This window comes from Myotis daubentonii, chromosome 2 (genome assembly GCF_963259705.1).
Source record: "Myotis daubentonii chromosome 2, mMyoDau2.1, whole genome shotgun sequence".
Lineage (NCBI taxonomy): Eukaryota > Metazoa > Chordata > Mammalia > Chiroptera > Vespertilionidae > Myotis > Myotis daubentonii.
The window spans coordinates 99,552,036-99,578,788 of NC_081841.1; the positions used below are offsets into that span (position 1 = coordinate 99,552,036).

Here is a 26,753-nt window from a genome sequence, read left to right on the forward strand (position 1 = left end):
GGCTGGAGAGCATCCCTGCCCTATTCTTCCCTGGCCTCCCCCTGCATCTCCATCTTTCCCCAAAAAACATCCCACCAATTTGCTATGGGAAAAAGGAACTTGCCGACAAATTTGTTGCCAAAGGAGTGTTTTAAGTCTGCAAGCAAATGTCTGGTTGTACACATTTTCATCCTTCAAAAATCCATTACAACGTTCGTTTGTATGTATCTTAAAAACAGAAACACAAGAGCATCCATTTGAAAGTGGAGGGTAAAAGCAAAGTCGTGACCTTCTAGAAAGAGTTAACAGCTCAGAAGGTCAGATCAGTCAGGCGCTCGGCTCTACCTGCTGAGAGTGGGGGCGTCTTCGGGACCCAGGCTCCGAACAGGGCAGAGAGCTGCGCGGCACTCAACATGCCGCTTTCCCCAGCACCTGCCCCAAACTGAGCTCAGCAGTCAGACCCGTGAGAGCAGCTTCGTGGGTGTTAGTAACCACATCTTAAATTGTGCGCAGAGCTTCCCAACTTCAAAAACAGCTCCACACACTGGTCATGCCGTGCCAAGGCTCTCACACCTGAAGACTGGTAGCTAAGCAGGACTGCCTCCCACCTGAGCCTCAGCCTGAGGACTAGCCCCTGCTATGGAGGGAGGTTAGGGCCACCTCTTTAGACCCTCCACAGTGAGAATTAAAACCCAGGCTCCCCCTAAACCTGAGGGGCCATTGCTTGCCAGCTCCCTCAGTGGCAATGCTGGGGTAGAGCCAGAGTGAGTGAAGCTATCTTAGAACACGTGGTGGGCTTTGCTAAGTGAAATAAGCCAGTCAGAGAAAGACCTCCATCCACAGAGTCCAGATCTCATTTGCACTGGTTGTGAGCTATTTAATACATGACGGAGATGGTAGACGTGAGGCCCAGCTAATGCAGAGCCCACACTCACGGTGCAGAGCCCGCCAGGCCTGTGGTTGGTATTTCCGTCACTTGTTTCCTTTTGCCCTCTCCTGCCACTGTGTTGCTCCTGTGTTAGCCAAGACCTAGAATGCCGATCTCTTCGTTGGAGACTCATTACAGCTTATCTCTATCTGCCTTTCTTTAAAGCCAGCTGAACATACCCAATGCTCTCCCTCTCTGGTAAGACCAACCCTCCAGACCACGCTCTGAGCTTCTGTGACCTCCTCTAACACCCCCCACTCTTACCACTGGACCCCGAGTCTCCCAGAGCCCAGCCTGGCTCCTGCTGCATGTGGCCACCGTGTCCGTCTTGCACCTTGCCTGCCTGGTCTCGTGGAACTGTGACGTGCTGTCTGTGTAATGGTGTCTTCCCCGCTCCCCGAACTCCCCTTTGGGTGATAATTCACTGTGATCTTGACTGTCTAACGAGCCACTGGGAGAGAACTGGACCCGAGGGCAATTTCCTGTTAAACACCCTGAGACCCACTAGCTAAGCCTCTAGCGGCTACACGCGGGCCGGATTCGGCCGTTTGAAATGAATAAAACTAAAAAAAAAAAAGACCGTACCCTTTTATGTAACGATGTTTACTTTGAATTTATATTAGTTCACACAAACACTCCATCCATGGTTTTGTTCCGGCCCTCCGGTCCAGTTTAAGAACCCATTGTGGCCCTCGAGTCAAAAAGTTCGCCCACCCCTGGGCTAGCCCTAACCTGACGTGGGAACGTTGCACAGGGCGCCTTCGAGCGTTTGCCCAGGGTTCTCAGCAGTAACGGGGTGGGCAGACGCTTGAAGGTCTCCATGGTAAGGCCTCCTGGGAAAGAGGGAAGAGGAGATGATCCAGCAGGAAGCGGGAGGGCAGGCGGTTGCTTTCTTCCTTTAATGGAGTTTCTGTAAGGACTGGGCTCCTTTGTGCTGAGTTTAAGGCCACAGCAGAAGGTTTGAGCTGGGATTTGTTTCCTACAGTGCGGCTGAATTTCCAGTGGCTTCATACCTGTAGAATTTTCTAAATTCCTGAGCTCATTAAAATTGGGCTGTCCCCACCCACTTTTCCGCAGCACACAGCAAGCGGAGAAGCTCAGCTCTTCGATTGGACCACTCCGATTCACTTCGGCTCAAGTGATAGAGATGCCACTTGGTGTGACTTTGAGGTCTCCTTAGAACAGCCTTCTCAGAAAAGCTATTGTCACACATTTAGTGGTGGGGTGATTCCCTGAACCCCTAGTCAGCAGACAAGACAAGGCTGGGTGGGCTGGTGGTGTTTCCTGACCCGCCGCCCCAGGCCGGGTGGAGGCGGCCGAGGCAGGGCTGCTCCTGGGCTTGCCCCCCACTTCGCAGGGACGGCCACTGGCTCTGCTTCTTCATTGCAGTGTCGTTTGGTTTATTAGAAGAAGTGGCCATGTCCACGCGGAGTGTGTATCCCCCTCTAGAGCATCAGGAAACTACAGCAGCCGGGGGGCTCCTGGTCCCAGGCTGGAAGCCACACTGCAGGCTTGGGTTTCGTTTCCTCACCCGTCAGACGCAGACGCCCCTCTGGCACAACTTCCCAGACTCTTGACACTCACAACTGAGGTTCCCACTTCAGCTTGTTCTTTCCTCTGTCCGCCTCCCCCGACATGGTGGCACTGACAGCTGTTGTAAACCCCGAGCCTCTGCTGCATACTCCTCGTTTAAGGAAAGAAAATAGAATCTCAAGTAGATACACAGGTGTTAGAAATGCAGAGATTAAGGACGTCAAAGACTTCAGAATCCACCCAGGGCAGAGGGTGGGGCAAGTCGAGGACACTGCCTGCCCCTCCTCCCCGGCTCCCCCCACAGCCTGCCCTGCCTGAGGGGAACAAGCGCCTGAGGGGACTGGGGAGGGCTCCGGCTTAGATGTAGGAGAAATACTGTGACTCTTTCCCTGCATGGAGAGTCCAAAACCCAGAGGGACTTCCTGCTGGTTTCTGAGCATCCCTCCAGGAGGGGTAAAGGCTGTCTCTGGGTTACTCTGGCCTCTGGAGCCAGCAGCCACGTCAGTGACAGTCAGAGGGGCAGGCCGCAGGGCCTGGGGGAGCAGGGTGACCATGCTGATGGGATGTGGGGATGGAGAGGGCCAGAGAGGCTCCCACCTGAAAATGACTAAGCACCAAGCCGGAAATGTGGGTGGAGAAGCCGGGAGGCAACACAGGGTCCCAGCGATGACCCAGAGGGAGGCAGCGATGGCAACAGTAACAGGAAGCCCCAGGGTCCATTCTCTCCCGGTGCCGACAGGGCTGGGTGAGCTGCACTAGCTCTGGGAGCAGGCAAGTGGCTGCCTGGTCACCACCCCAGCTCTTAGGCCCGCGTGGCAGGAGGAGGGGCCAGCGGGTCAGTCCATGTTTGCCTTGGGTCTGGAGGCAGACGGTGGCAGGGAAATCTTTCCTGCCCCCCTGAGCGCTGCCCAGGCCTGTGCCCAAGCCCTGGGACCCTCCAGGTCCAAGATGCCGAGTGATCCCTCGGCCAGCAGCCCCAGCAGCGCAGCGCCATATTCCCACCTCAGCGGCTGTGCCTGCTCCATTCTTCTTCCCCTTGCCCTTGCCCTCACCCTCCAGGACTCCTGAGAAGATGATCTGCCCTGAGCAGGACCCCTTGGTCCTCTCATTCCAACTGCCTTCCCCACCTCTCCTGGAAAGGGGGTGCCTCCTAGAGGCCCAGGGCAGAGAGGAGGAGATGTAGGGCGGGGGGACAGATTTAGAGCCCCAGAAAAGGCAAGGGCTGTAAAGCAGACACTCGCCCAGCACTAAGCAACACCAGAGCCATGTGGGACGGGGGCTGTGAGCAGTGGGAGTTGACACACAGAAGTGCTGGAGTCCTGAGGAGCCCGAGAGCCAGCTCTTGCAGTGGCAGCCCACTGCCTGCCCACCGGCCCCAGTGCAGTCGTCCCCCTGCTGGGAGGGGCCCACATGCACCGGCCACCTTGCAAACCCATCCCCTCAGGATGCAGGACCCGCGGCCACGCCAGACGGGAGGGAGGCCGCTGCTTTCTCAGCACGTGGCCGAGGCCGGACGCCCTCAGAGGCTGGCCCCCCGCCTCGATCACAGGGCCTATGGAAGTTCCTCAGGGGTGCTCCTGTCACCCCACCCAGGCGCTCAAGGACTCGGGAAGAAAGCGAAGCAGGAGAATAGGAAAAAGGACATGGGCTCAGGGCCTGGGCACAGCTTGGCTCTGCAGAGACCTCAGGGTTGGGTTGTCCACCTGCAAAAGGTGGGCGCCGCCTTCCCTCGGTGGCCAGGGAGAGAACTAGTGCAGCCAACCCCGCCCTGAGCTGGTCTGTCCCAGCCAAGGGCTGTGTTGCTGGAGCAGGGCCCACCCCGCTCTCGCCCACCCCTCCGTGTTGCTGTGTTAACTACCACCTCCTGTTGCCAATGGGTTCCAGAACGCAGAGGAGAACTCCCGCATCTCCATCACCTTCTTCCGCCTCTTCCGGGTCATGCGCCTGGTCAAGCTGCTGAGCCGCGGGGAGGGCATCCGGACGCTGCTGTGGACCTTCATCAAGTCCTTCCAGGTAGCCACCTCTGCCCTGACCCTGGCGGGAGGAGGCCTCGCTTCTCCCGGGCTGCAGGGCTGCACGGGACTCCCCCTGCTCCTGTCTGACATGAGTCGCTTGGACTCAGTTTGTGGTTCTCAAAAGCATGTCTGGGTCCCTGGATTTCCCTGACGTCGGGTGGGGAAGGCTGAAAGCCGAGGGGGGCTGAATGGCTCTGCTTTCTTCTCTCACTTAGGTATTTTTCTGCAAGAATTGATTAGACAGAGGGACTTTGTGGTGGAACAAATTTGAAAATCATGGCCCCCAAGACCCTCCCAATTCTGTCATTGCAGCAGTGACTGCTGTTCCTACTTAGGGACTTGGCTAAACTCTCCAGGACCCGGCGTCACTGCTCTCGAGGAGAGATGGAACCTCAAATGAGCACAGGGTTGCCCAACATAGAATCAGTTCTCTTGGCTCAGCCATCGTTTTCCATCTGTAAAAGCAGAATAACAGTTGCCTCTGGCCATCTCTGCGAGGCTTTTATTAGCTTAAGCAAAGCCCTGTCGGGTCACTGAATCCCTGACAGGTGTGGCGCTGCCATCAGGCACCTGCTTGCTTTGGAACCCCACCCCAAAGGCATACACACCTCCACAGAGAGCCTCCTGGCCGGGGTCAGCATCCCCGCCCAAGACGGGCCACAGGGAGGGCTCCAGCCTGGCTGCACTCCTAGCCGGCCCAGGCTGACTGCCCACCTCAGGAGGAGCGGGCCCTCCCTGCCACCCCACCCACCCTGAGCCACTCTTAGTCCCTGGGAAGCTGAGGATTCTTCGGAAAGCAGACTGGGCTGACCCTGTCCAACGGGCACCTTTGGAGACCCACAGCTGTGGGTGACCATACAGGCCTCCCGTGTTTCCTGTGCAGGGAAGAGGCACTGGGCCTGTGAGGAGTGAGGCCGGACTGTGGAGCTGGAGCGCGGATGACCCTTAGCGTCCACATGGTCTCGCAGTGCCATCTAGTGGTCTGTGGGCACCTGGCCGGGCATTTCCCCAGGGGCCTCCCCAGAAGTGGCAGGAGCTCTGGAAAATTCCGTTGTCTGCGCATCTTGAGTGAATAAAGTGTGTGGAACCCACGTGCAAGGCAATGCACGAAACGTTTTGTAAGCCTTACATCATTTAAACTCTACAAAAGCCCCGCAAAGTCATCGTTGCTCTTCTCATTTTTCAGATGAAGAAAATGAGGCTCAGCGAGGTTAATATGCCCAAGTTCTCATAGCTGGAGAGTGGCAGAAATAGGATTTGAGCCCATCCTGCTTCCTTAGTTAAGTTTCCCTTAGTAAATGTTTTTATGACCACGAGCGGAACAACATACAGTCACACAAAGAAAGGGAGGCAGCTGCCTCCACCTGCGCCTCCCGGGGAGCCTTGGTGTGTGTCCGAGCCTTTCCCCTTGCTGAACAAAGATACATGTCCCCTCAGAGGACATTTTGCTCATTTGTCATTGTTTTTACTAAGTAATGTCACACTATTTTCTTTACTCTGCAACCTGCTTTTCTCAAGACTACACTGCTTTTCGGGTGATTAAAACCAAGTAAAATGAAGGGTCAGTATCGTCACTCAGGCCTCCTCCCAGGTGCCCAGACCATGGAGCTCCTGGAAATGCCCCCCAAGCCAGGCATCTGCTGGTGCAGGTGCCGTGCCCTGGGACGGGGCCCAGCCAGCCCGCCGTCTTCACCGCCTCACGGAGTCTTTTGCTTCCTCCAGGCCCTGCCCTACGTGGCCCTTCTGATCGTCATGCTGTTCTTCATCTATGCCGTGATTGGGATGCAGGTAGGGGCTCCCTGGTGCTCGGCTCCTCTATCCCCTGCTTTCCAGCCCCACACTCCCTGATGCCCTCTGCCTTCCCACCTCCCCCCTGCTCCTGACTACCCCGCTCCCTCCTCTTTCACCTTCTGAGCCCCAAGTGTCATAGGAATTGGAACTTCCCCCAAATTGTATCCTATAAGTAGCAGGGTGAACAGCCAAGAGTGGAATACACAGTTCAAAGAGTTTGTCTCCCCATTTTCCCAGGCCTGGGTTCTGCGCTCAGAAAAACACTTCCAAATTATTCATTGGGCTCAAGAGATATGGGCCCTTCTACGAATCCGCAGGAAGGGTGTGTCAGACAGCATCCCTCCCTTTGTCCGGGTCTGAGGGGCCTGAGACCTATCCCCAATCAGTGTCACTCAAGAGAGAGGGAGGCAGGCTCTCCCCATCAAACACACAGCAGTTCCCAGGCCCCCCACCCGAGCCACTGCACTTTCTCCTGCCCCAAGCCCCGAGTTCTCCAGCCACGCCTCGGGGTTCCAGAACACCCAGCCCACACTGCACCCTGGCCGGGAGCTTTTCCTCGGCAGCTCCTTGAGCACGATTCTCCTGCTTGTTTTTGCAGAAAGACCCTAAGGTTCATAGTCCAAAATCTTTGAGATGAAAAGAGCTACCTTGCCATTGATCAAGGGTGGCAGTTTCTAAGATAAGCATCGCTTTAAAAGTTCGGGGGATGGGGTGAGGAGGCCTCTGATTTCAAGGATGCATTAAATCTGTCGAAGCCCCAGATTGCTTATTCCATATCATTCCAGAGTCCAAGAACGAAATTTGGAAGTGTGCTTGGGCATATGGAGCTGAAATGGCAAAGGCATCAATAAGTTCTGATGATCTAATGGTGATGATAGTTAATAATAATACAGTATTGTAGCCTTGACATTGCTGACAGATCATAAGCGTTCTTACACCAAAAAACTGTTAACTGTGTGAGATGAGGCATGCTAATTGTCTTGATATTGGTAATGATCCTATAGGGTGTGTGTGTACATCAAATCATCAACACATTGTACACTTTAAATATATACAATTATATATGTTAGTTATTCCTTAATAAAGTTTTTAAGAGAAAATATTCTTAAGAATGTGCAGTTCCCTCCCCGCTGAAAACCAGCGAGCCTGTTCTCAGCCTCAGCGCCCACCGGGCCACCAGGCCTCTGCTGAGGGCCCATGGGTTCTTCTTACCTGTACACGTCAGGGATTGACACAGGGGAGCAGGTGCCTGCCCCGTTGAGGCCCAGCCAGCTTGCATGAGGGGACTCTGCTCAGTTTATAGGCCAGCCTGTCCCAGGGTCAGCGCTGACCCTGAGGAGACCTTTGAGTGACGCGTGGGAACTAGGGTGCTCCTGGTCCATGCTTCACCGAATCCCTTTCCTCTCCCCTTTTAGGTGTTTGGGAAAATTGCCTTGAATGACACTACAGAGATCAACCGGAACAACAACTTTCAGACCTTCCCCCAAGCTGTGCTGCTCCTCTTCAGGTGGGTCTCTGAGGACCGTGCACACAGAAACAGCAGCATGATGCAGCCCTGGAGTCTGGATGTAGAACGAGAGGGGACTCTCTCCAGGAGAGTGGGCAGGGGGTGAACTGATGCTGGGTCTCTCTCCAGGGACTGGGAAGCAGTCGTTTCATTGTTATTTACAACCTCCCATCAGGCAGCCCATGGACAGGGCACAGCTGCTGGTAACCACCTGAAAACAGTAGGGGATCAAAAGTCAAATACTGAAAGCACCCTGGTTTGGAAGCTAAACAGGCTGAAAGCCAAGCCCGCAACACACTTGCTCTATGGCCCTGAGTAAGAATCTAACTTCTCTGAGCCTCAGTTTCCTCATAAAACAAATGCAGGTGCCAGTGTCGGTGCCATTGCTGTGTTGGGTGGGTATGTCCATGTGCTTGGTTCCTCCGCGGTGAGGCCAGCCACGCACCTTTACTTCTTGGAAAACCATCCTCGGGTGTAGCTGCGGAGGGCAGGGTTCTCATGCCTGCCTGTGAGTGAGCGAGTTTTTGCCACTTGCAGCAGCTTCTCCTCCTCCTCTGGCTCCTAGCCACCCTGTCAGCCCCCTTGGTCCCACTTTCCTGGGACCCCACCTAGTCCAGGGCTGGGAGGTGAGAACTGTTAACCCTATCCTGGGCCACATGATTTCTAGTCATTGCCCTGGCGTTCCTTTCCAGAGGATCCAGGGATTCTCTCTATCAGATAGCCCACCTTCACCATATTCTAGAGCAGTGGTTCTCAACCTTCCTAATGCCGGACCCTTTAATACAGTTCCTCATGTTGTGGTGACCCCCAACCATTAAATTATTTTCGTTGCTACTTCATAACTGTAATTTTGCTACTGTTATGAATCGTAATGTAAATATCTGTTAAGCAGGATGTATTTTCATTGTTACAAATTGAACATAATTAAAGCATAGTGATTAATCACAAAAACAATATGTAATTATAGATGTGTTTTTCGAAGGTCTTAGGCGAACCCTGTGAAAGGGTCATTCGACCCCCAAAGGGGTCGCGACCCACAGGTTGAGAACCACTGTTCTAGAGCATCCTTTCTTCATGACCAAGCCTAAGTATCATTATTGCTTAAATGTCTTCACTCAAATGACAGAGCCCTCCCTCAGACTGTGGCTGTGAGAACACAAGGGCCCCTGTCGACTGCAATTTAACAACACTTAAGCCTATGCCACATTTAAATAGGGGAACTAGACACAGATGACAGAGCAAGAACATGGGTCTATCTCCCCTCCTTTCCTCAAGTCCTTGATGACAGAGATATTTTTAAAAGAATAAACCATAACAGTACTAGGAAGAAGAAAAGCAAACATGAAAGGGCGCTATTGGTGAACCAGAAATATTGAGAATTTCCTAAGTGGAAGAAAGCAGATAGGATTCAACTACAAAGAAAAAAAAATGTAATATGTACATTCTAAACCACTAGAGGGGAAAATGGATGCACACACATAAACTATTGCAACTCAGCAAAAGGACAGAGATGCAAAGAAGGGAAGGGAGGGAGAGAGAGAGAGAGAGAGAGAGAGAGAGAGAGAGAGAGAGAGAGAGAAAGGAAGAAAGAAAGAAAGAAAGAAAGAAAGAAAGAAAGAAAGAAAGAAAGAAAGAAAGAAAGAAAGAAAGAAAGAAAGAAAGAGGAAAGGAAAGGAAAGGAAAGGAAAGGAAAGGAAAGGAAAGGGAAGGAAAGGAAAGGAAAGGAAAGGAAAGGAAGGAAGGAAGGAAGGAAGGAAGGAAGGAAGGAAGGAAGGAAAAGAAATGAAGGAAGGAAGAAAACTAGAACATAAATTAAGATGGTGGGAATAAGAACAAAAATTAATAATCACGAAAAATTAAATTTCTCTATTAAAAGATAGATATTCTAATGTTGGCTTCAAGAAGTCTAGCTCTAGCCTGTTTATAATAGGTAGAGTAAAATAAAATAACCTAAAGAGAATAAAAATAAAGGAATAGAAAAAGAATACCAGACCATGCTTACCAAAAATGTAGATGTAATAAAAGCAATATCAGAAGAAATAAAATTCCAGGTGAAAGAAGGATATTCAATATTGATAAAAGATATCCATCAATAATATGTAACAATCATAAAACCACATGCATGTAACAATGTATTTGGGAATATGTCAATCAGACACTGATAGAACCATAAAGAGAAAATGCACACAACACAGGGGGAGACTTCCATACAGCACATAGAAGCTGACAGACCAAACAGGACATCTAAATAACATAATTAAACCTAATTGAATAACTCTGTACTCAATAAATAGCAAAAAAAAAACAACACTACTTTTTTAAGCACCCAGAAACATTCCAAAAATTAGCCAAGACGTAAGTCACAAAGAAAATTTCAATGAATTCTAAAACTTCTCTTACTTCAATACAGCAAAAATTAGAAAGTAGCCATAAAATTAGTAGTCCCTCCAAAATCTATTCACTTAATTGTGTTCTAAATAACTCAGAGCTGAAGCTACAGACTACTTAGAAATGAGAGAGAGAGAGAGAGAGAGAGAGAGAGAGAGAGAGAGAGAGAATAATATCTTAAATTTATGAGCTTTACTAATCAATGAAAAAGGAAAATTTGGAGCCAAGATTAATTTATTTTTTTAAGTTTATAATAATTCAACTAATCGATGGAAAAAGAACAGCCATATTACCCCAAAGGATGAAGGAATGTATTTATTAAAATAAAAGCAGAAATAAAATATCTTTAAAATATATTAATAAACTTTAAAACTGAATCTTTGAAAAGAGCAATAAATAGACAAACTTTCATCAAATCCAAATTTTTTGAGAATTTTTCAAGAGTTTATTTGAGCCAAACTGATGACAGATGCCAAGGAGCAAGATCTCTAATGCTCCCAAGTTTTCCAGCTTCTTTTATTCATTTTAAATTAAAGAAGGAATTTAGAGAAGATTACATAGAGGTGTGAAAAAGCAGGGTAAGAATTGGATTATAGGATTGTTAACTAGATTACGTGCTTTCTTTTTTATTTACTTTTCAATTGCAGCTTAATTCAATATTATTTTATATTAGTTTTATGTGTACAGCAGAGTGGTTAGACAATCAAGTTATATAATTTATAAAGTGAACCTCCCAATATATCAAGCACTCACCTGGCACCATATATAGTTATTCTAATACTAGAGGCCTGGTGCACAAAATTTGTGCACTCGGAGGGGTCCCTCAGCCCAGCCTGTACCCTCTCACAGTCCAGGAGCCCTCGGGGAATGTCTGACTGATGGCAGTTGGACATCCTTAGCGCTGCTGTGGAGGCGGGAGAGGCTCCCACCACTGCCACTGTGCTCGCTAGCCATGAGCCTGGCTTCTGGTTGAGCAATGCTCCCCTTGTGGGATCAGGCCAAAACCCACTCTCCTCCAATATCCCCTAAGGGGTCCTGGATTGCGAGAGGGCACAGGCCAAGCCAAGGAACCCCACCAGTGCACGATTGTGGCTAGGGGGAGAGTCGTGGGAGGTTGGCCAGTCAGGGAGGGACCACAGGAGAGCTTCAGGGCATGTCCAGCCCGTCTCACTCAGTCCCAATCAGCTGGACTCCAGCAGCAAGCTAACCTACTGGTTGTCTGCCCCCCTGGTGGTCAGTGCATGTCATAGCGAGTGGTTGAGTGGCCTTAGCATATCATTAGCATATTACACTTTGATTGATTGAAGAGCTGACCAGTTGACTGGACACTTAGCATATCAGGCTTTTATTTTTTGGATTATTGACTACATTCCCTATGCTGTACTTTACATCCTCTTGACTATTTTGTAACTACCAATTTTTACTTCTTACTACCTTCACCTTTTTGACCTAGCCCCCAACATTCCTCCGATCTGGCGACCCTCAGTCTGTATCTATGAGTCTGTTTCTATTTTGTTTGATTGTTTATTTTAGATTTGGCATGTAAGTGAAATCATATGGTATTTGTCTTTTTCTGTCTGACTTTATTTTACTTATAGTAGTAGGTCCATCCATACTGTCAAAAATGGTAAGATTTCATTCTTTATTATACCTGAGTATTATTCCATTGTATTTATGGACCACATCTTTATCTAATCATCTATTGATGGGCACTTGGGTTGCTTCCATATCGTGGCTATTGGAAGATCTTTAGCTTTTCTTGTCTGGGAAGATCTTTATTTCTCCTTCAATTTTAAATGATAGCTTTGCTGGGTAGAGTAGTCTTGGTTGTAGGCCCTTGCTTTTCATCACTTTGAATATTTCATACTGTTCACTTCTGGCTTGAAAAGTTTCTATTAAAAAATCAGCTTAAAGTTTTATGGGAGCTTTCTTCTAGGCAACTGTTTTTCTCTTGATGCTTTTAAGATTATCTCTTTGTCTTTAATTTTCTTGTTTTAATTATGATGTGTCTTAATATGGGCATTTTGGGATTAATCATGTTTGGGACTCTGCACTTCCTGAACTTGTGTGCCTTTTTTCTTCAATAGGTTAGGAAATATTTTAGCCATTATATCTTCAAATAGGTTCTTAATCCCTTAATGTCTCTCTTTTCCTTCTAGTACACCCATGATACAAATGTTATACTTGATGTTGTCCCAGAGGTCCCTTAAACTATTCTTATTTTTTTTATTCTTTTTTCTTTTTGCTGCTCTTATTGGGTGTTTTTTGCTATTTGGTCTTCCAAATCACGGATTGGATCCTCTCAGTGAACCATAAAGGGAAAACGAATGCACACACAGTGGGAGACTTCCATACAGCACATTGATTCCTAATCTGCTGTTGACTCCTTCTAGTGTATTCTTCATTCCAGTTACTGTATTCTTTATTTCTGACTGGTTCTTTTTCATGATTTCTGTGTGTTTTTTAATGCTGTTGAAGTTCTCACTAAGTTTTCTTTAGCATCCCTATAATCACTGTTTTGAACTCTGTATCTGGTATTTTGCTTTCCTCCATTTTATTTAGGTCCCCCCCCCCCCCCCCCGCCGCCGGGGCTATCTCCTGTTCTTTCATTTGAGACACGTTTCTTTGTCTCCCCATTTTAGCTATCTCTCTGTGTTTGTTTCTATGTATAGATCTACTATGTCCCCCAGTGTTGGTATGTTGGCCTTATGTAATTGTTTCCTTTGGGGCCCAGTGGCACAGTCTCCTTGATCCCCTAAGTTGGGTGCTCCAAGAGTGTTCCTTGTATGGGTTATGTGTGCCCTTCTGTCTGGTTGAGCCTTAATAGCATGTAAATGGGTGGGGTTGACCCTCAGGCTGGCTTAGTGTACAGATTGGCCACAAGCTATGTGGGGACTGGCCCCATGAAGAGGAATTTTCCCCAGTAGGGTCTGTGCCAGGTCTGGGCAGGTCAGCAAAGGCTGAAGGCACCCTGAGACACACTGTCACCTCTGGCTTCCCCCATTAGGTTCAGCCACTGAAAGAGCCACTGGTGGTATACAAGTTGCATGAGGCAGGTTCTCAGGGAGTCACCAGGTAGGGGCGAGTGGTGTTCACCATGTTAATACAAATTCAAAGTTGGCACCACTTTGAGGCCACTCAGCAAAAGTCTCAGGGTACTCCAAGACCAGTAGCCATCAGCCTGGGGCCTGTGAAACTTTGCAGTGGGGTGGAGTCTTGAAGTCATCAGGGTGGAGCTAGTAAATCCATTGGGATACAGCAGATTGAGATTTGGCCATATGGAGGGAGGGCTTAACGCAGGAAAGGTAGTGCCTGTCATCCATGCAGGAAGACGGCCCTCACCTTAAGCAACACAGCTGAGTTTCTCCCTGTGTGTCTCTTGCAACCCCCTCCAAGCTTGCCTGGAATGATATCATAGGTTGGTCCATTTATATAAATCCTCTTTTTGAAGTTTCAAGAGACCAGTATGTATGTTTTTCATGCATTCTGCCTAATTTTATTTTCGGCTTTTTCTAATTGTGCATGCAAAAGATCAATTTAGAAGTACCAAAGAATCCTCATGATGGCTATCTTAGTTATAAATGGGAGGCTGACTGTTGTGGGGCCTATTGCCCATGTTAATTTTGAGATCTGTAGAATCTGAACAAACTTCTAGGGAAAACCAGCACGTATGTGCACATCTCCAGATGAGCCAATGCATGGATATTTTTTGTCAGGCAACAAAGATTGTTAGTCACCTAACAATACCTGAACAAGGGCCTCTGAGAGCTTCCTGGGTGCTGCCAGAACCATGTCACTTTCCAAGGCCTGGGCCCTTCTCTTGGGCTCCTCTTTTGAGGTGAACTCATTGCAAGTGCCCTCTGCTTCTCCCCATGGCTCCTGCCATCTTCTCCAGGATTAGCTGCATTATTGCATTGGACAACTCCCAGCACCCATCTCTGTCACTCTGGATTCGGAGATCTGAACTACTATCATCACCCCATTGACAATTCAGGTTGGGGAAGCAAGTGTCCTTTCTCTTTCATAGTTCACTCTCATTTAACCACCAACGATTTTGTGCACTCTCAGTAAACAATCCAATTAAAGCAGCAGCCCATTCTTTTCCTTTCCCTGGATTATCTCAACCCTTATCTACCTCAAGAATTTTCTAAGAACAGCTCAGATAAAGTCATGGCCTGCTACTTATAACAAGGAGGCCTGGGGTTTTGCGAGAGACTCACCCAAGTTCACCCAATGCAAAGTAGGGAGCTGGTGGGGCATAATGGGCCCTTTCTTGTACCTAACACTGAGTCCAGGTCTGCAGGATGGTCCTGGGGGGGCTTCTTTAGAATCTTGCCGACAATGCCAAGTAAATGTTGACATAAGAAACGTCTAAGAGATTTTTTAATGGGTTCATTTGAGTCAGGCTGATGACATTTGCCAGGGAGCAAGGGCAAATGCTCCCTCAAATACAATTTTTTAAAAAGACACAACATCAGGAATAAGAAAGCAGTAATTACAGATGTGAAAGTGAGTTTTAGAATGATAAGAGAACATTATTTTTTCTGATTATTTTTATTGTACAGTGTAGCATATATAGAAGTGTGCTTAAAACAGAAATATGCTTCTCAATGAATTTTTCCAAAGCAAGTATCTATGTAGCCTTCATCTAAGTTAAGCAATAGAACATTACTGCCGGGGTCCAGCCCCAGCGGGTCCAGGGGTTCCCCAAAGGTGTGGACGGAGTTGGCGAAGACTATCCACCATCTTCCTACGGTGGAGTCCTATCCGTCCCGAGTGCGGGGGGCGGGGGGGGGGGGCTTACCTAAGGGGTCCCTGTTCGGGCGCCAGATGCCGGGGTCCAGCCCCAGCGGGTCCAGGGGTCCCCAAAGGTGTGGATGGAGTCGGCGAAGAAGGAATGACACAGAGACAGCGTTCAGTTGATCAGCAGCCTAGCCAGGATCTCCAGCCAAGTTCTGGTCTTGATCTCCAGAGAGGCTCTGCTTCGGATCTCCAGCGAGGTTCTGTAGCCATGTTCCCTTGCTAGGTTCTCCAGCCAGGTTCTGTCCAGGCTCTCCAGTCAGGCTCAGTGTCCAGGTTCCAGTCAGGTTCTCCTTCCAATCTCTGTAGTCAGGTTCAGTCCAGGATCCCTTGCCATGTTCTCCCGCTAGGCTCTGTCTCTAGGCTCCGAGGCCAGTCCCTCTCCAGGATCCTCCGGCATGCTCTCTCCAGCAAAGTTCTTCTGTCTCTAGGCCCCGTGTAGATTCTGTCTTCTTGATTCTGTTCTAAGTTCTGAGTGTTTCTGTCTTGTTACAACTGTATTTATACCAGTTGATTCAATCCTATCAATCTCTATTACAAAGGTTAGGGCGTTTCTTATCTCCATTCCAGGGAGAAAAGATTATGTAGTTTAAGCATGATTGTTCGTAGTTAAAGGGATTAATTACCCGCCTGGCACTTAGTTGAGGGGTTTTATTCCCTCCCTAACTTCAGGGGAAAATCCCTACCTGGGGATTCAACCTTTCTCGGAGAGGTGACTTTGGTTAAAACACAGCGCCAAGAAGGTGAGCAAACATATTAAGAACCGTATGCCATATATGCCAGGTCCCTTGAAACAGCAAGGATGGACCGGCTCCCGGCACATTACCAACCCCTTAGACATCTCCCCCTAATCACTTTTCCCTTCCTCCTCCCCAAAAGTAGCCACTACTCTTTGCTTATAGAAATGAAAGGAGACAATGAATTTTTTTATGGTGCCTTATTTTGTTCAGTACTATTTTGGAGAGATTCAAGCATTATTTTTAAATATATATTATTATTATTGATTTCAGAGAGGGAGGGAGAGGGAGAGAGAAATAGAAACATCAGTAATGAGAGAGAATCATTGATTTACTGCCTCCTGCATGCCCTCTATTGGGATCAATCCCACACCCAGGCTTGTGCCCTGATCTGGAATAGAACCGTGATTTCCTGGTTCATAGGTCAATGCTCAACCATTGAGCCACATTGGCCGTGCTCAAGCATTGTTTTTAATGTATCAGTCGTTAGTTCATTGTCATTGCATGTAACTTACTGAATAGATGTGCTTTAATTTATTAATTCAGCCTATGTTCATTTAGTTTGTGTTTTTATTTCATGAATATTCTTATTCATACTCTTAGTATACTAATTTCTATTAGAAAGAGTAGAATTTGGGGGCCATGGGTGTTACATGTACTGTTTAGTAAATACTGCCAAATAGGTGTCCAAAGTGGTTGTACTAAGTGGTTGCAGTATATGAGCATTCCCCTGCTTTGCTTTCTGTGAAAACTGCTCTTTTCAGTTTGCTAGCTAATCTGAGGAGTTTGTAGTTGTTTCTCATTGTAGTTTCAATTTGTATTTTTCTAATGCCTAAAGCAGTTTAGCATCTTTTTATAAATTTTTGTTTTATGAAGTGCCTGTGTAGTCTCTTTTTCCATTTTCTTTTAACAAAAGTTAATTCTAGAAGCTCTCTATATAGCTTGACTGTGAGCCCTGTGTGCATTATTGTGCTGTAAATATTTTTCTCACTGTTTGGCTTTGCTGTTTCCTCTCCATGGTGTCGCTGATGGACAGAAATTCTTAATTTTATTAGAGCAGTTTAATCAATATTCTTATCTTGTGTCTTATTTAAATTTCATACTCCCAAGTTAATGAAGATATTTTTCTCTATCTGCCACCAGCTTTCTTGTTTTTTATTTACATTTGGATCTGCATCCACTTGGAAGTGATTATTATGTATGGCATAAGATAAAGATCAAATTTAATATTTTTGTCCATATGGATGTGGATATGTGGTTGACCTAAGGCCAGTCATTTGAAAATACCATCCTTTCTTCAGTTGTCTGCAATCCAATCTTCCACATATCAAGTGTCTATATAGGCATGGATCTTTTCCTTTTGCATTGATTTGTTGGTATAAATCCTACACCTATATCACATTGTGTTAATTAATGTAGTTTTGTAATGAGTTTTAACACTGGTTTTATTTCTTCCTGAAGTATTTTGTAGAATTTAACAATGTGGTGATCTGGGCCTGGTATTTAATTTTTGAGGAGGTTTTCAATTATGGATTTAATGATTTTCACAATCAAAACCCATTCAAATTTTCTTTTACTCTGGAGTCAGTTTTTATAAATTGTATTTTTCTAAGATTTTTTATTGCATTTAAAGTTTCAAAATTATTGATGTACAGTTATTCATAAATAATACCCTTTTATCTTTTAATGTCTGTAGTGGTGTTGTCCTTCTTTTCATCCCTGGTTATATGCTCTCATTCTCCCTCTCTCTCTTTCAGCATTTAATCAGCATTGCCAGGGGTTTATTAGCATTATTATTAATGTTTTCAAAGAAACAACTTTTGTTTTAGAATTTGAAATTTGTATATCTTTTTGATGATTTGAGCCTTTTGTTGTTAATCCTCACCTGAGGATATTTCTTCCATGGCTCTTCAGAGAGAGTATAAGGTAGTGAGAGAGGAAGAGAGAGAGAAACATCGATGTGAGAGGGACACATTGACTGGTTGCCTCCAGCATACAACAAGGGGTGGGAGCAGACTCTCAACCCTTCAGTGCACAGGCCGATGCTTTAACCACTCAGCAACACTGACCCGGGCAATTTGAGCCGTTTAACCTTATAAAATATGTATGCCTACTAATAATTTTATTATAAATTCTACTTTGTGTGATATTAATACATCTATACCAGCTTTTTATTTGTTTTTAGTGTTTATATGGTATACTTTTTCCACACTTGAACATAAACCTTGCTATATTCTTATAGTTTAGATATATATATCTCTTCTAAGTAGCCTGTATTTTAATACAGTGTGACATATTTGCTTCTAACTTGAGGGATTTTTTTTTTCATTCTTTTACTTTCAACCTACTTGTACCTTTGAATCTAAAGTGTCTGCTATAGACAACACATAGTAGGAACATTTTTTATTAATTCAATCTGACAATCCCAATAAGAGAATATTATTACAAATTTATGTCAATATATTTGAAAATCTAAATAAAGTGGATGCTTTTCTATAAGAAATACATGCACCCCTATGTTCATAGCAGTGCAATTTACAATAGCTAAGATTTGGAAACAGCCTAAGTGCCCATCAACAGATGAATGGATTAAAAAACTGTGATACATTTATACAATAGAATACTAGGCAGCTGTAAAAAAAAGAAAGAACTCTTACCATTTGCAACAGCATGGATGGACCTGGAGAGCATTATACTAAATGAAATAAGCCAATCAGAGAAAGATAAATACCACATGATCTCACTCATACATGGAATCTAACAAACAACATAAACTGATGAACAAAAATAGATTCAGAGACATAGAAGCACCTGATTTCTTAGGATATATTCCTAGAAGTGGGATCACCGGGTCAAACGGGCGTTCCATGACTTTCTGTAGCCCTTTTAACTGTGCTAAGCCCCGCCCAGCCGTGTGCATTTGTTTACTCTCCCGGTGACAGGTGAATGCATGCATTTACTAGACCTACTCAGTATATATTTAAAATTACACTAATACATATAGAAAACTTTTCTTTGAAATTAAACTTTTCATACAGACTGAATTTTAATGACACAAATATGTCTACATAAATAAAACCAGGTAAACTAATTTGTCAACTTTTTAAAAAAATATTTTTATTGATTTCAGAGAGAGGAAGGGAGAGGGAGAGAGAGATTGAAACATCAATGATGAGAGAGAATCATTGATTGGCTGCCTCCTGCACGCTGCCTACTGGGGATCGAGCCCACAACCCAGGCATGTGCCCTTGACTGGAATCAAACCCAGGACCCCCCAGTCCACAGGCTTATGCTCTGTCCATTGAGCCAAACCGGATAGGGCTAATTTGTCAACTTTTTAACAACACATTTGGAAAACCTACTTTATTATATAATAGATTTTCGGCTTTAACAGACCGCCCCCCTCACTTGAATTAATCAATTATATCAAGGTTTTACTCTATTTCCTCTACATTAGCTGCAGACAGAAAATATAACTTTTTAAATATACCATTTATAATAGAATACTTTGTTTATTTTAAATAAGATACTTAGAAATAGCCTAACAAAGATGTTTTTGGCGAAATTATAAAATGTTATTAAAAAGCACATGAAATAGGACCTAAATAAATGGTGACATGTGTCATATTCCTGGCTAGGAGACAATATCACAAAGATCTCAAATTCCCCAACGTAACCTATATTTTAATACAATTTCCGTAAAATGCTCAACAGGATTATTCATGGAACTTGATAAGCTGACCCTACCATGTTCGTGGAATAGAAAAGGAAAATGAATAGCCAAGACAGTTTTCAAGAACAACAAGCTAGAGTCACTCTCCGAGACAGCAAGACTTAACTGTAAAGTCAGAGTGGTCAAGACAATGTGGTCTACTAGGAATAGAATGAAATGGCTAGTGTGAGACCCACACGTGTATGGGAAAACAGTTATATCAGAAAAGATATTTCAAATCAGTAGATGAAGATGGACTATTCAATAAGTTGTATTAATAAAATTGGTTATCTATACAGAAAAGGAGAAAGCATATTTCTACCTCATATGGAGTACAAAAATATATTACAGATTCATGGGTTATTATGAAAAACAAAATTTTACAACTTTTAGAACAGAGGAGAATTTTTTTATGACCCATAATATAGAAGAATATTTTAAACAAGACACAAAACAAACAAACAAACAAAAACATAGAGGAAAACTTTATAAAATTATTATAAATTAAAAATAAAAAATCAGAAAAAAATTATAAATTTGGCCACATTGAAAATTAAAACTTAGATTCATCAAAACATACCATAAATAAAGTTAAAGACAAGCAAGCCACAGACTGGAAGAAGGTCTTGTGATGCATATAACTGAAAAAGATTAATATGAAAAATATAGAAAGAATCCTACAAACAAACAGACAAATAGCCCATGAGACAAGAATATGAACCTGCAAGTCAACAGAAGATGAAATAAAAATCTCAACACATTAGTCATTTTAAAACCAAATTAAAACAGCAGTGAAATATTTTATACCCATCACATGAGCAACATTTTTTTTTAATTCACTAATAGAATTGAAAAATCTAAACACATAGAAACAGGGAATGCAAAAGTGGTTTCCAGGAGAGAAATAGGAAGAAGTTGGTAAAAGGGTACAAACCTTCAATTTTAAGGTGAATTAGGTCTGAGGATCTGATGTGACACATGGTGACTATAGTGATAATACTGTGTTGCAAGGGGCCGGGGAAGGGGCCAGAGATGTGGGCTTGAATCCATGGGTGTTGGGTTCTCTCGCCTCTCTGCCCCAGGTGTGCCACTGGGGAGGCGTGGCAGGACATCATGCTGGCCTGCATGCCAGGGAAGAAGTGCGCCCCGGAGTCTGAGCCCCACAACAGCACGGAAGGGGAGGCGCCCTGTGGCAGCAGCTTCGCCGTCTTCTACTTCATCAGCTTCTACATGCTCTGTGCCTTCCTGGTAAGCTGGAGTTGGACTAAATAGCCACAGGGAATGAGCGAGCAGGTCGGGCGGGGCAGCTTGACCCTGCCAGCTCCGCAGCTCCTGGCAAGGGCGACCCCGCAGAAGAGCTGCCGCGGAAAGATTGAGTTAGTAGGAATGTCCAACCACACTGAGACAAGGACAGAAAGCCTGAGCCAGAGTGAGCGCAGCCAGCATCTCTCTTGTCCATTCTTGGCTCTTGTCATGGTGGCATTGTCCCAGAGGACAGAGCAGATGCCTGTGGAGGCCTAGAAGCAACTTAGACATTTTTGACCCTTTGATTGGAGAATGAGGGAAAGGTGGCAGATAAAGTTGCCCTCTCTTCTTGGCAGCCCTGCCCAGCAGCCTAGGAGGGAAGCTGTCCAGCCCACATGTGGGTTCAGCACACACAATTCTGAGGGAAGCTGTGTTACGATCATATCCAAGAGGCCCAAGTTTCAGGGACTGGTGGTGTAAATGGTGACATATGGCTGGTCTTTAGAAATGTCGGCTTCTGCCATGCTGGCAAAGTGGATTCAAGTGGAAGTGTGTAAGAAGGTCCTCTTAGGCAACTCATCATACTCTCTGTTCTCTGCAGATTATCAACCTCTTTGTAGCTGTCATCATGGACAACTTTGACTACCTGACAAGGGACTGGTCAATCCTTGGTCCCCACCATTTGGACGAATTTAAAAGAATCTGGGCAGAGTATGACCCTGAAGCCAAGTAAGTTCCCAGGCGGAAATTCTGATTCCCAAAGCCAAGAGGGAGGATTGCTCAACCATACCTACAGAAGAGGGTCTAGATGGGTTAGCGTGGGGTGGGTCCCCTGGAAACACTGAATTGTACCAGGCACCAGGGTCCAGGGTCAAGGACCAGCAGTAGGAAGCCAGGCACTTTGAGTAAGTCATGAACATATCTGCAATTTGCAGTTGAATGGAAAGATAGAAGAGCCTAGTGTTTGGAATAACTGGTAGATACTCAAGTTAGGATGAATAGGACCAGGTATATCTCAACTCCTTTCCTGCCTCAAGTCCAAGGATACCCTTTTCAATCAATCATGTTTGGCGAACACTCAATAAATACCTTTTGGTCAGGTGGTTAGTTGACTGAAGCAGCAAGTACATGTTGAGAATTTCATTGCACTGCTAAATCCTTCCATTTTGAACATACACCACTGGATGGCTCACTAAAACCTAAACATGTATATATCGGTTTTGGAGTTTTACCATGCAATTCTGCAGCTCTGCACTGAGTTTGACCAATAGGACTCCAGCTATGGAGCGTCCCTCCTATAGGTGGGCCCCCACCTCTCAGGAACAGGAGTCCTGGCCCGCTGGCTAAGACCATGGCTCCTGACTGGCCTTTCCCTCCTCTTCTTCCTCTTCTAGGGGTCGTATCAAACACCTGGATGTGGTGACCCTGCTCCGGCGGATTCAGCCCCCACTGGGCTTTGGGAAGCTGTGCCCTCACCGTGTGGCTTGCAAAGTAAGAGACAACCTGGGTTCATGGGGAAAAGAGAGAAAATGTGGGAGGCAAGATGCCTGTTTGTCTTGTAACCTTGGTCAGGCCAGTGCTTTAAGGGAGTGAAGACAGTGTGTTATGTGCCTAAAGAAATGAGCCTAAGCCAGGTTATATTTTAAGGTTCCTTCCAGCAATAAGTTCTCAGCCTCTATAAAGGAAAAGTGAAGTGAGTGCCTCATGTCCCAGTGAGCCCTGTGCCCAGTCCTGAGTAAAGGCCCTTGTTCAGAGCATGCTGTGCCACCTAGGCAACCTCACAGACTCCCATCTAGGATGGTGGATTAGGGTGCTCTCCTAGGATCACAGGGCCAATAGAAGGTCCATACATCAGCTTCAGGGATCCACGAAGCCCTAAAATTGTATATGAAGTCACTGAGACACTCACAAATTGTACCAGGGAGAGAATCATCATGCTCATCAGATTTCCAAGTGAGTCCACGATGTTTAGGACAGACATCCTAGGTTTTGTTAGACCTGACTCTTGTCTATGTGGCCCTTGCATGACCCCGAGAGTGAGCGCTCCCTTAAGTCGTGTGCCCTCTCTTGCCTCACTGTAATCCCAACCATGTAGCCCAGCACTTGCTGAAGAGTCTTGTTTCCACTCTCTCCCCTCTTTCTTTAATTCTCATGATCACCCTTCTGAATTCCATGTTGGAATGGTGACAGATTGAAAAGGGGCTGGGGGGCAGTGACGTCAGAGAACTGTACAGAGGAAGAAACACAAGAAGAAAAGTTCAGCTCTGTGGATAACCCACTCATGGAAAATGGGGAATTGACAGTATATAGAACCTTCTACTTGTGCTCTGTTTTACTCAGTTTTTCCTCACTTGTACCTCCACTTCATTCAAAAAAAAAAAAAAGATTTTAGAAGATTTCCCACGGTGCAAAAGATATGAGAAACAAAGAGCACAAATTAAACGTCAGGGAAAGCATAGTGGGAAACAAGAGTGGCGATGAGTGAGGCTGCAGTTCCATCGGGGCCTCCAGATGGGCCTGCACAGGCTGCGATAAAGCTGGCACTTCCCAGAGACCGCTGGAAAAGTCACTCAGAGCAATGATAACCCTTCTTGGCACCACGATTGACAGGAGGACACCCTGTGATCTAACGAATAATAGCCTTGACCACATCCTGGGAGCAGATGCCAGAATGAATTTCATGGTGCCTTTTCTCACAATGACCCTGGTATATGCTGAGGGCCCCACACTGAGCACAGTGCCATGGCAGCAATGTTGGGGGGTCGGGAAGGAGGAGAGAGGGCAACCCAATCCTGTCCAGTGTCAGCAAGCCTCTGATCCAGCCTGATGTAGAGGTGGATTTTTCAATATACAGAAAAAAAGGACAAACACATCTCCTGCAAGCATCTCCCGTTATTGTCTCTCTTATCAGGGCATTAGATGAATGTGGGCTGGCAGGTGGCTCCCAGCAAATGCCTGCACACAGCTGTTCTCTGTTGCCAGTAGAGAGCACACCCATACGCATGAGCAACATTTGAACGGGGAAGGGGTTGGAAGCAAGGGTCTAACAGGGACAACTTCCATCCCTCCCTCACTCTGTGCAGCTGGGTGAGAGTATCCGTAGCAAAGCCAAGATTCTCCCAGAACAGGTTTTGAATACATTTCAGTGGCTCCTGCTTCTACATGCCCGCCCACTCCAGACACATGCACACATGTTTAGAGGCTCCCTCCCAGCGTCCTCCTGCCCTGGTGATTCTGTGGGTCCTTTGAGAACCATTTGCTGTAATCACCAGCTCTGCCTCCCTTTCCCCTCCAGCGTCTGGTCTCCATGAATATGCCTCTGAACAGTGATGGGACGGTCATGTTCAATGCCACCCTATTTGCCCTGGTCCGGACAGCCCTGAGGATCAAAACAGAAGGTAAGAATCACCCACAGGGCGCTGGAAGAGCCACCAGAGGACCTGGCACACCAGCTAGAGGCGCTCAGCACCTGCAGAGGCCCAGACCTTCCCGTCCTGCGCGGAGCTGTGGCTCAGCAATAACTCCACCTCGGGGTTATAAACGGGGCCTCGTCCTGTTTCCTTTGCCTCTTGAATGGCCTCTAGCTTATTTATTTTGAACTCTAGCTTTCCAACTCTTGAAGTCATAGGGTATCATTCAAAAACCAGTAAAAGGTGAGTGTTACCTGAAGCAAGACCAAGCCTCATCTAAATGAAATTGGATTGTCTGCAAATGGGCCTCTCAAAGGCTCAACATTCTTTTTAAACTAAAAAATCTGCGTGGACTCTGGATGGGTAGCCCAGCTGGTTAGAGAGTTGTCTTGATATGTGAAGATTGCGGGTCCGATCCCCGGTCAGGGCGCATACAAGAATCAATCAGGGCCCGGCCAGCATGGCTCAGTGGTTGAGCATCAACCCATGAACCAGGAGGGCACAGTTTGATTCCTGGTCGGGGCACATGCCCAGGTTGAGAGCTCAATTCCCAGTGTGGGGCATGCGGGGACAGCCGATCAATGATTCTCTCTCATCAGTGATGTCTCTCTCTCTCTCTCTCTCTCTCTCCCCTCTCTCTTCCTCTCTCTCTTCCTCTTTCTGAAATCAATAAAAATATATATTTTTAAAAAGAATCAATCAGGGCACATACCTAGGTTGTATGTTCAATCCCCATTTGGGGCGTGTGCGGGAGTCAACTGATCATGTTTCTCTTCTCTCTCTCTCTCTCACTCTCTCTCTCTGCCCCCCCCATTGTCTTATCTTTTTATCTCCCTCTCTAAAAAATGATAAAAACATATCCTTAAGTGAGGGTTAAAAAAAAGCCCTGTGTGGGGAAGGGGTCATAGTGGCAAACGGTGACTATGGTCGAAGTCATCACATACAGTGGCACAAGGGCTCAGCCAGCTCACGGGTAGGGGTTAAGATCGCACCTGTGCTCCACTAGGCAGGCTGTGCTCCTGGGCCCATGTCCACATGGAGGGACGCCTTCTAGTTTGCACAAAAGCACCCTGCGGGCTGCAGCCGCTTTGGCTGCAATCATCGGCTGTCTGTGTAATTGATGTTTTCCTGAACCATCTGTGGAAAAGGCTATATGAAATGTACCTAAGAGTTGTATTTGCTGTAGGACCTTCTAGCCTGTTATATAGTGTTTCTCAGAGAGTGATCAAAAGACCACCTGCCTCAGATTCAACTATTAGAGTTTCTTTAAAATACTGAGTCCCACGCACCAGCCCAGATCTCCAAATCTGAGGCTCAGAGCAGGCTCGGGAATCTGCACGTTCAACCAGCCACATTAGGATTCAGACAGGAAGTGAAGTTTGCAACCCTCATCTAGAGAACAAAGAAAGCACAGAGAGAAGCAGTATGTCTTCTTTCCCTGCTCATGCTTCAGTCTGAGAGGCGCAGGCTGCCAGCCACGCCTCCTGGGCGCAACGGAAGGAGCTGGGCAGGGAGAGGGAGGCCTGACTCGGAGCACATCTGTGACAAGTTGTGTGTTCTCTCTGCTTAAGCTTCTTCATCGTCAGATAAGAGGGTAATGAGCTGCTACGAGGGGAGTCACTTCAGCGAGCATCCCGGAGAGGTGCCTTCTCTCGGTTAAAGCCTTCCAGAAAATAATAGGAACATCCTAAAGGAAAGAAAACAAAAACAGGCCAACCCAATACATGTCAAAAATAATGAGCTAATCTTTAAAAAGATTAAAAATGGTTCAAGTTCTGCTGCTAAGCTACTAGTCAAGAGAAACAACGAATATACTCTCGGCAGCTAATGCAATCGCTCAGTCCGAAGTGGATGTAAGTAGGCCTATTCTTCACATGGGAACAACTGAACACACATGTCATGTACGGTGTGTATATAGCAAGGAGAAAAACTGGAAGGACATTTATTATGTTAACATGCTTCTCACTGAGTAGTGGAGTGAGCAGTGATGTTTACCTTCTTCCTTTACTTCTGTTACTTTCCAAATTTCTGCAATGACCATTACAATTATGTCCAGGAGGAAAGGTTTCCTTCTCTAAGGGAGAAGGTGTGATGGCTGCGAGAAGGACTACTGTGCAGGACTTACAGCTTGGGGTAAATTGAGGGAACACATTTTCATTCCTTGGAGGACTGAATAGCGCTGGTGCATGGAGGCCCGAGTCCTCACTGTTGAAGAGGCGCTGTCAGCGCAAACCAAGCCCCAGCTAAAGAATACCAACCGCTGCTGACATTGCCAAAGGCGCTGCTCCCAAATACCCAGGACGCATGGCCAGGCTCCAGGAAATGAGCGCTCGGGGGCGGGAGAAGCCAGCCGCATGGGAACTGCAGTCAACAATTAAAGGAAACTTGAAACACGAAGACATTTATCTCCTGCATAGCATTGTCCCTATGGCTCACAGCACTGTTTTGTATGCTTAAAATTCTGTCTGGTGGGTAGATCTCCTGTTAAGTGTTCTTACCAGAATAACATGAAATTTGGAAAGAAAAAAAAAGGAATAGCTACCAAAGGGCCCACAGTGCCAGCTCAGGGGCAAACCGTTATCAGAGACAAACCCTCCCCCATAGTGTTAATCTCTTAAGTCTAGAAGACAAAGGCAAGTTCTTAGAAGCCACTGGAAAGAAATGTGAGAAAGCATCTCAACTTGTGAGGATAAAGTCTTCACCAGTCA

At 46.3% G+C, this 26,753-nt stretch overlaps 1 protein-coding gene across 28 annotated transcripts in view; it reads left to right on the forward strand.

Annotated features, from left to right (window-relative positions):
- The window catches only part of CACNA1C (calcium voltage-gated channel subunit alpha1 C), a 616,430-nt gene that overhangs the window by 569,212 nt on the left and 20,465 nt on the right, over positions 1–26,753 (forward strand). For 19 of the 28 annotated variants that reach the window (XM_059683972.1, XM_059683989.1, XM_059683990.1 and 16 more), the window contains 8 exons: positions 1,073–1,105; positions 4,325–4,453; positions 6,178–6,243; positions 7,662–7,753; positions 20,473–20,638; positions 21,237–21,364; positions 22,030–22,126; positions 23,931–24,033. In XM_059683972.1, the coding sequence (XP_059539955.1) occupies positions 1,073–1,105; positions 4,325–4,453; positions 6,178–6,243; positions 7,662–7,753; positions 20,473–20,638; positions 21,237–21,364; positions 22,030–22,126; positions 23,931–24,033 (814 nt within the window). The remainder of the gene's footprint in view (positions 1–1,072; positions 1,106–4,324; positions 4,454–6,177; positions 6,244–7,661; positions 7,754–20,472; positions 20,639–21,236; positions 21,365–22,029; positions 22,127–23,930; positions 24,034–26,753) is intronic. The other 9 variants (XM_059683995.1, XM_059683999.1, XM_059683979.1 and 6 more) reach the window with 1 other exon arrangement.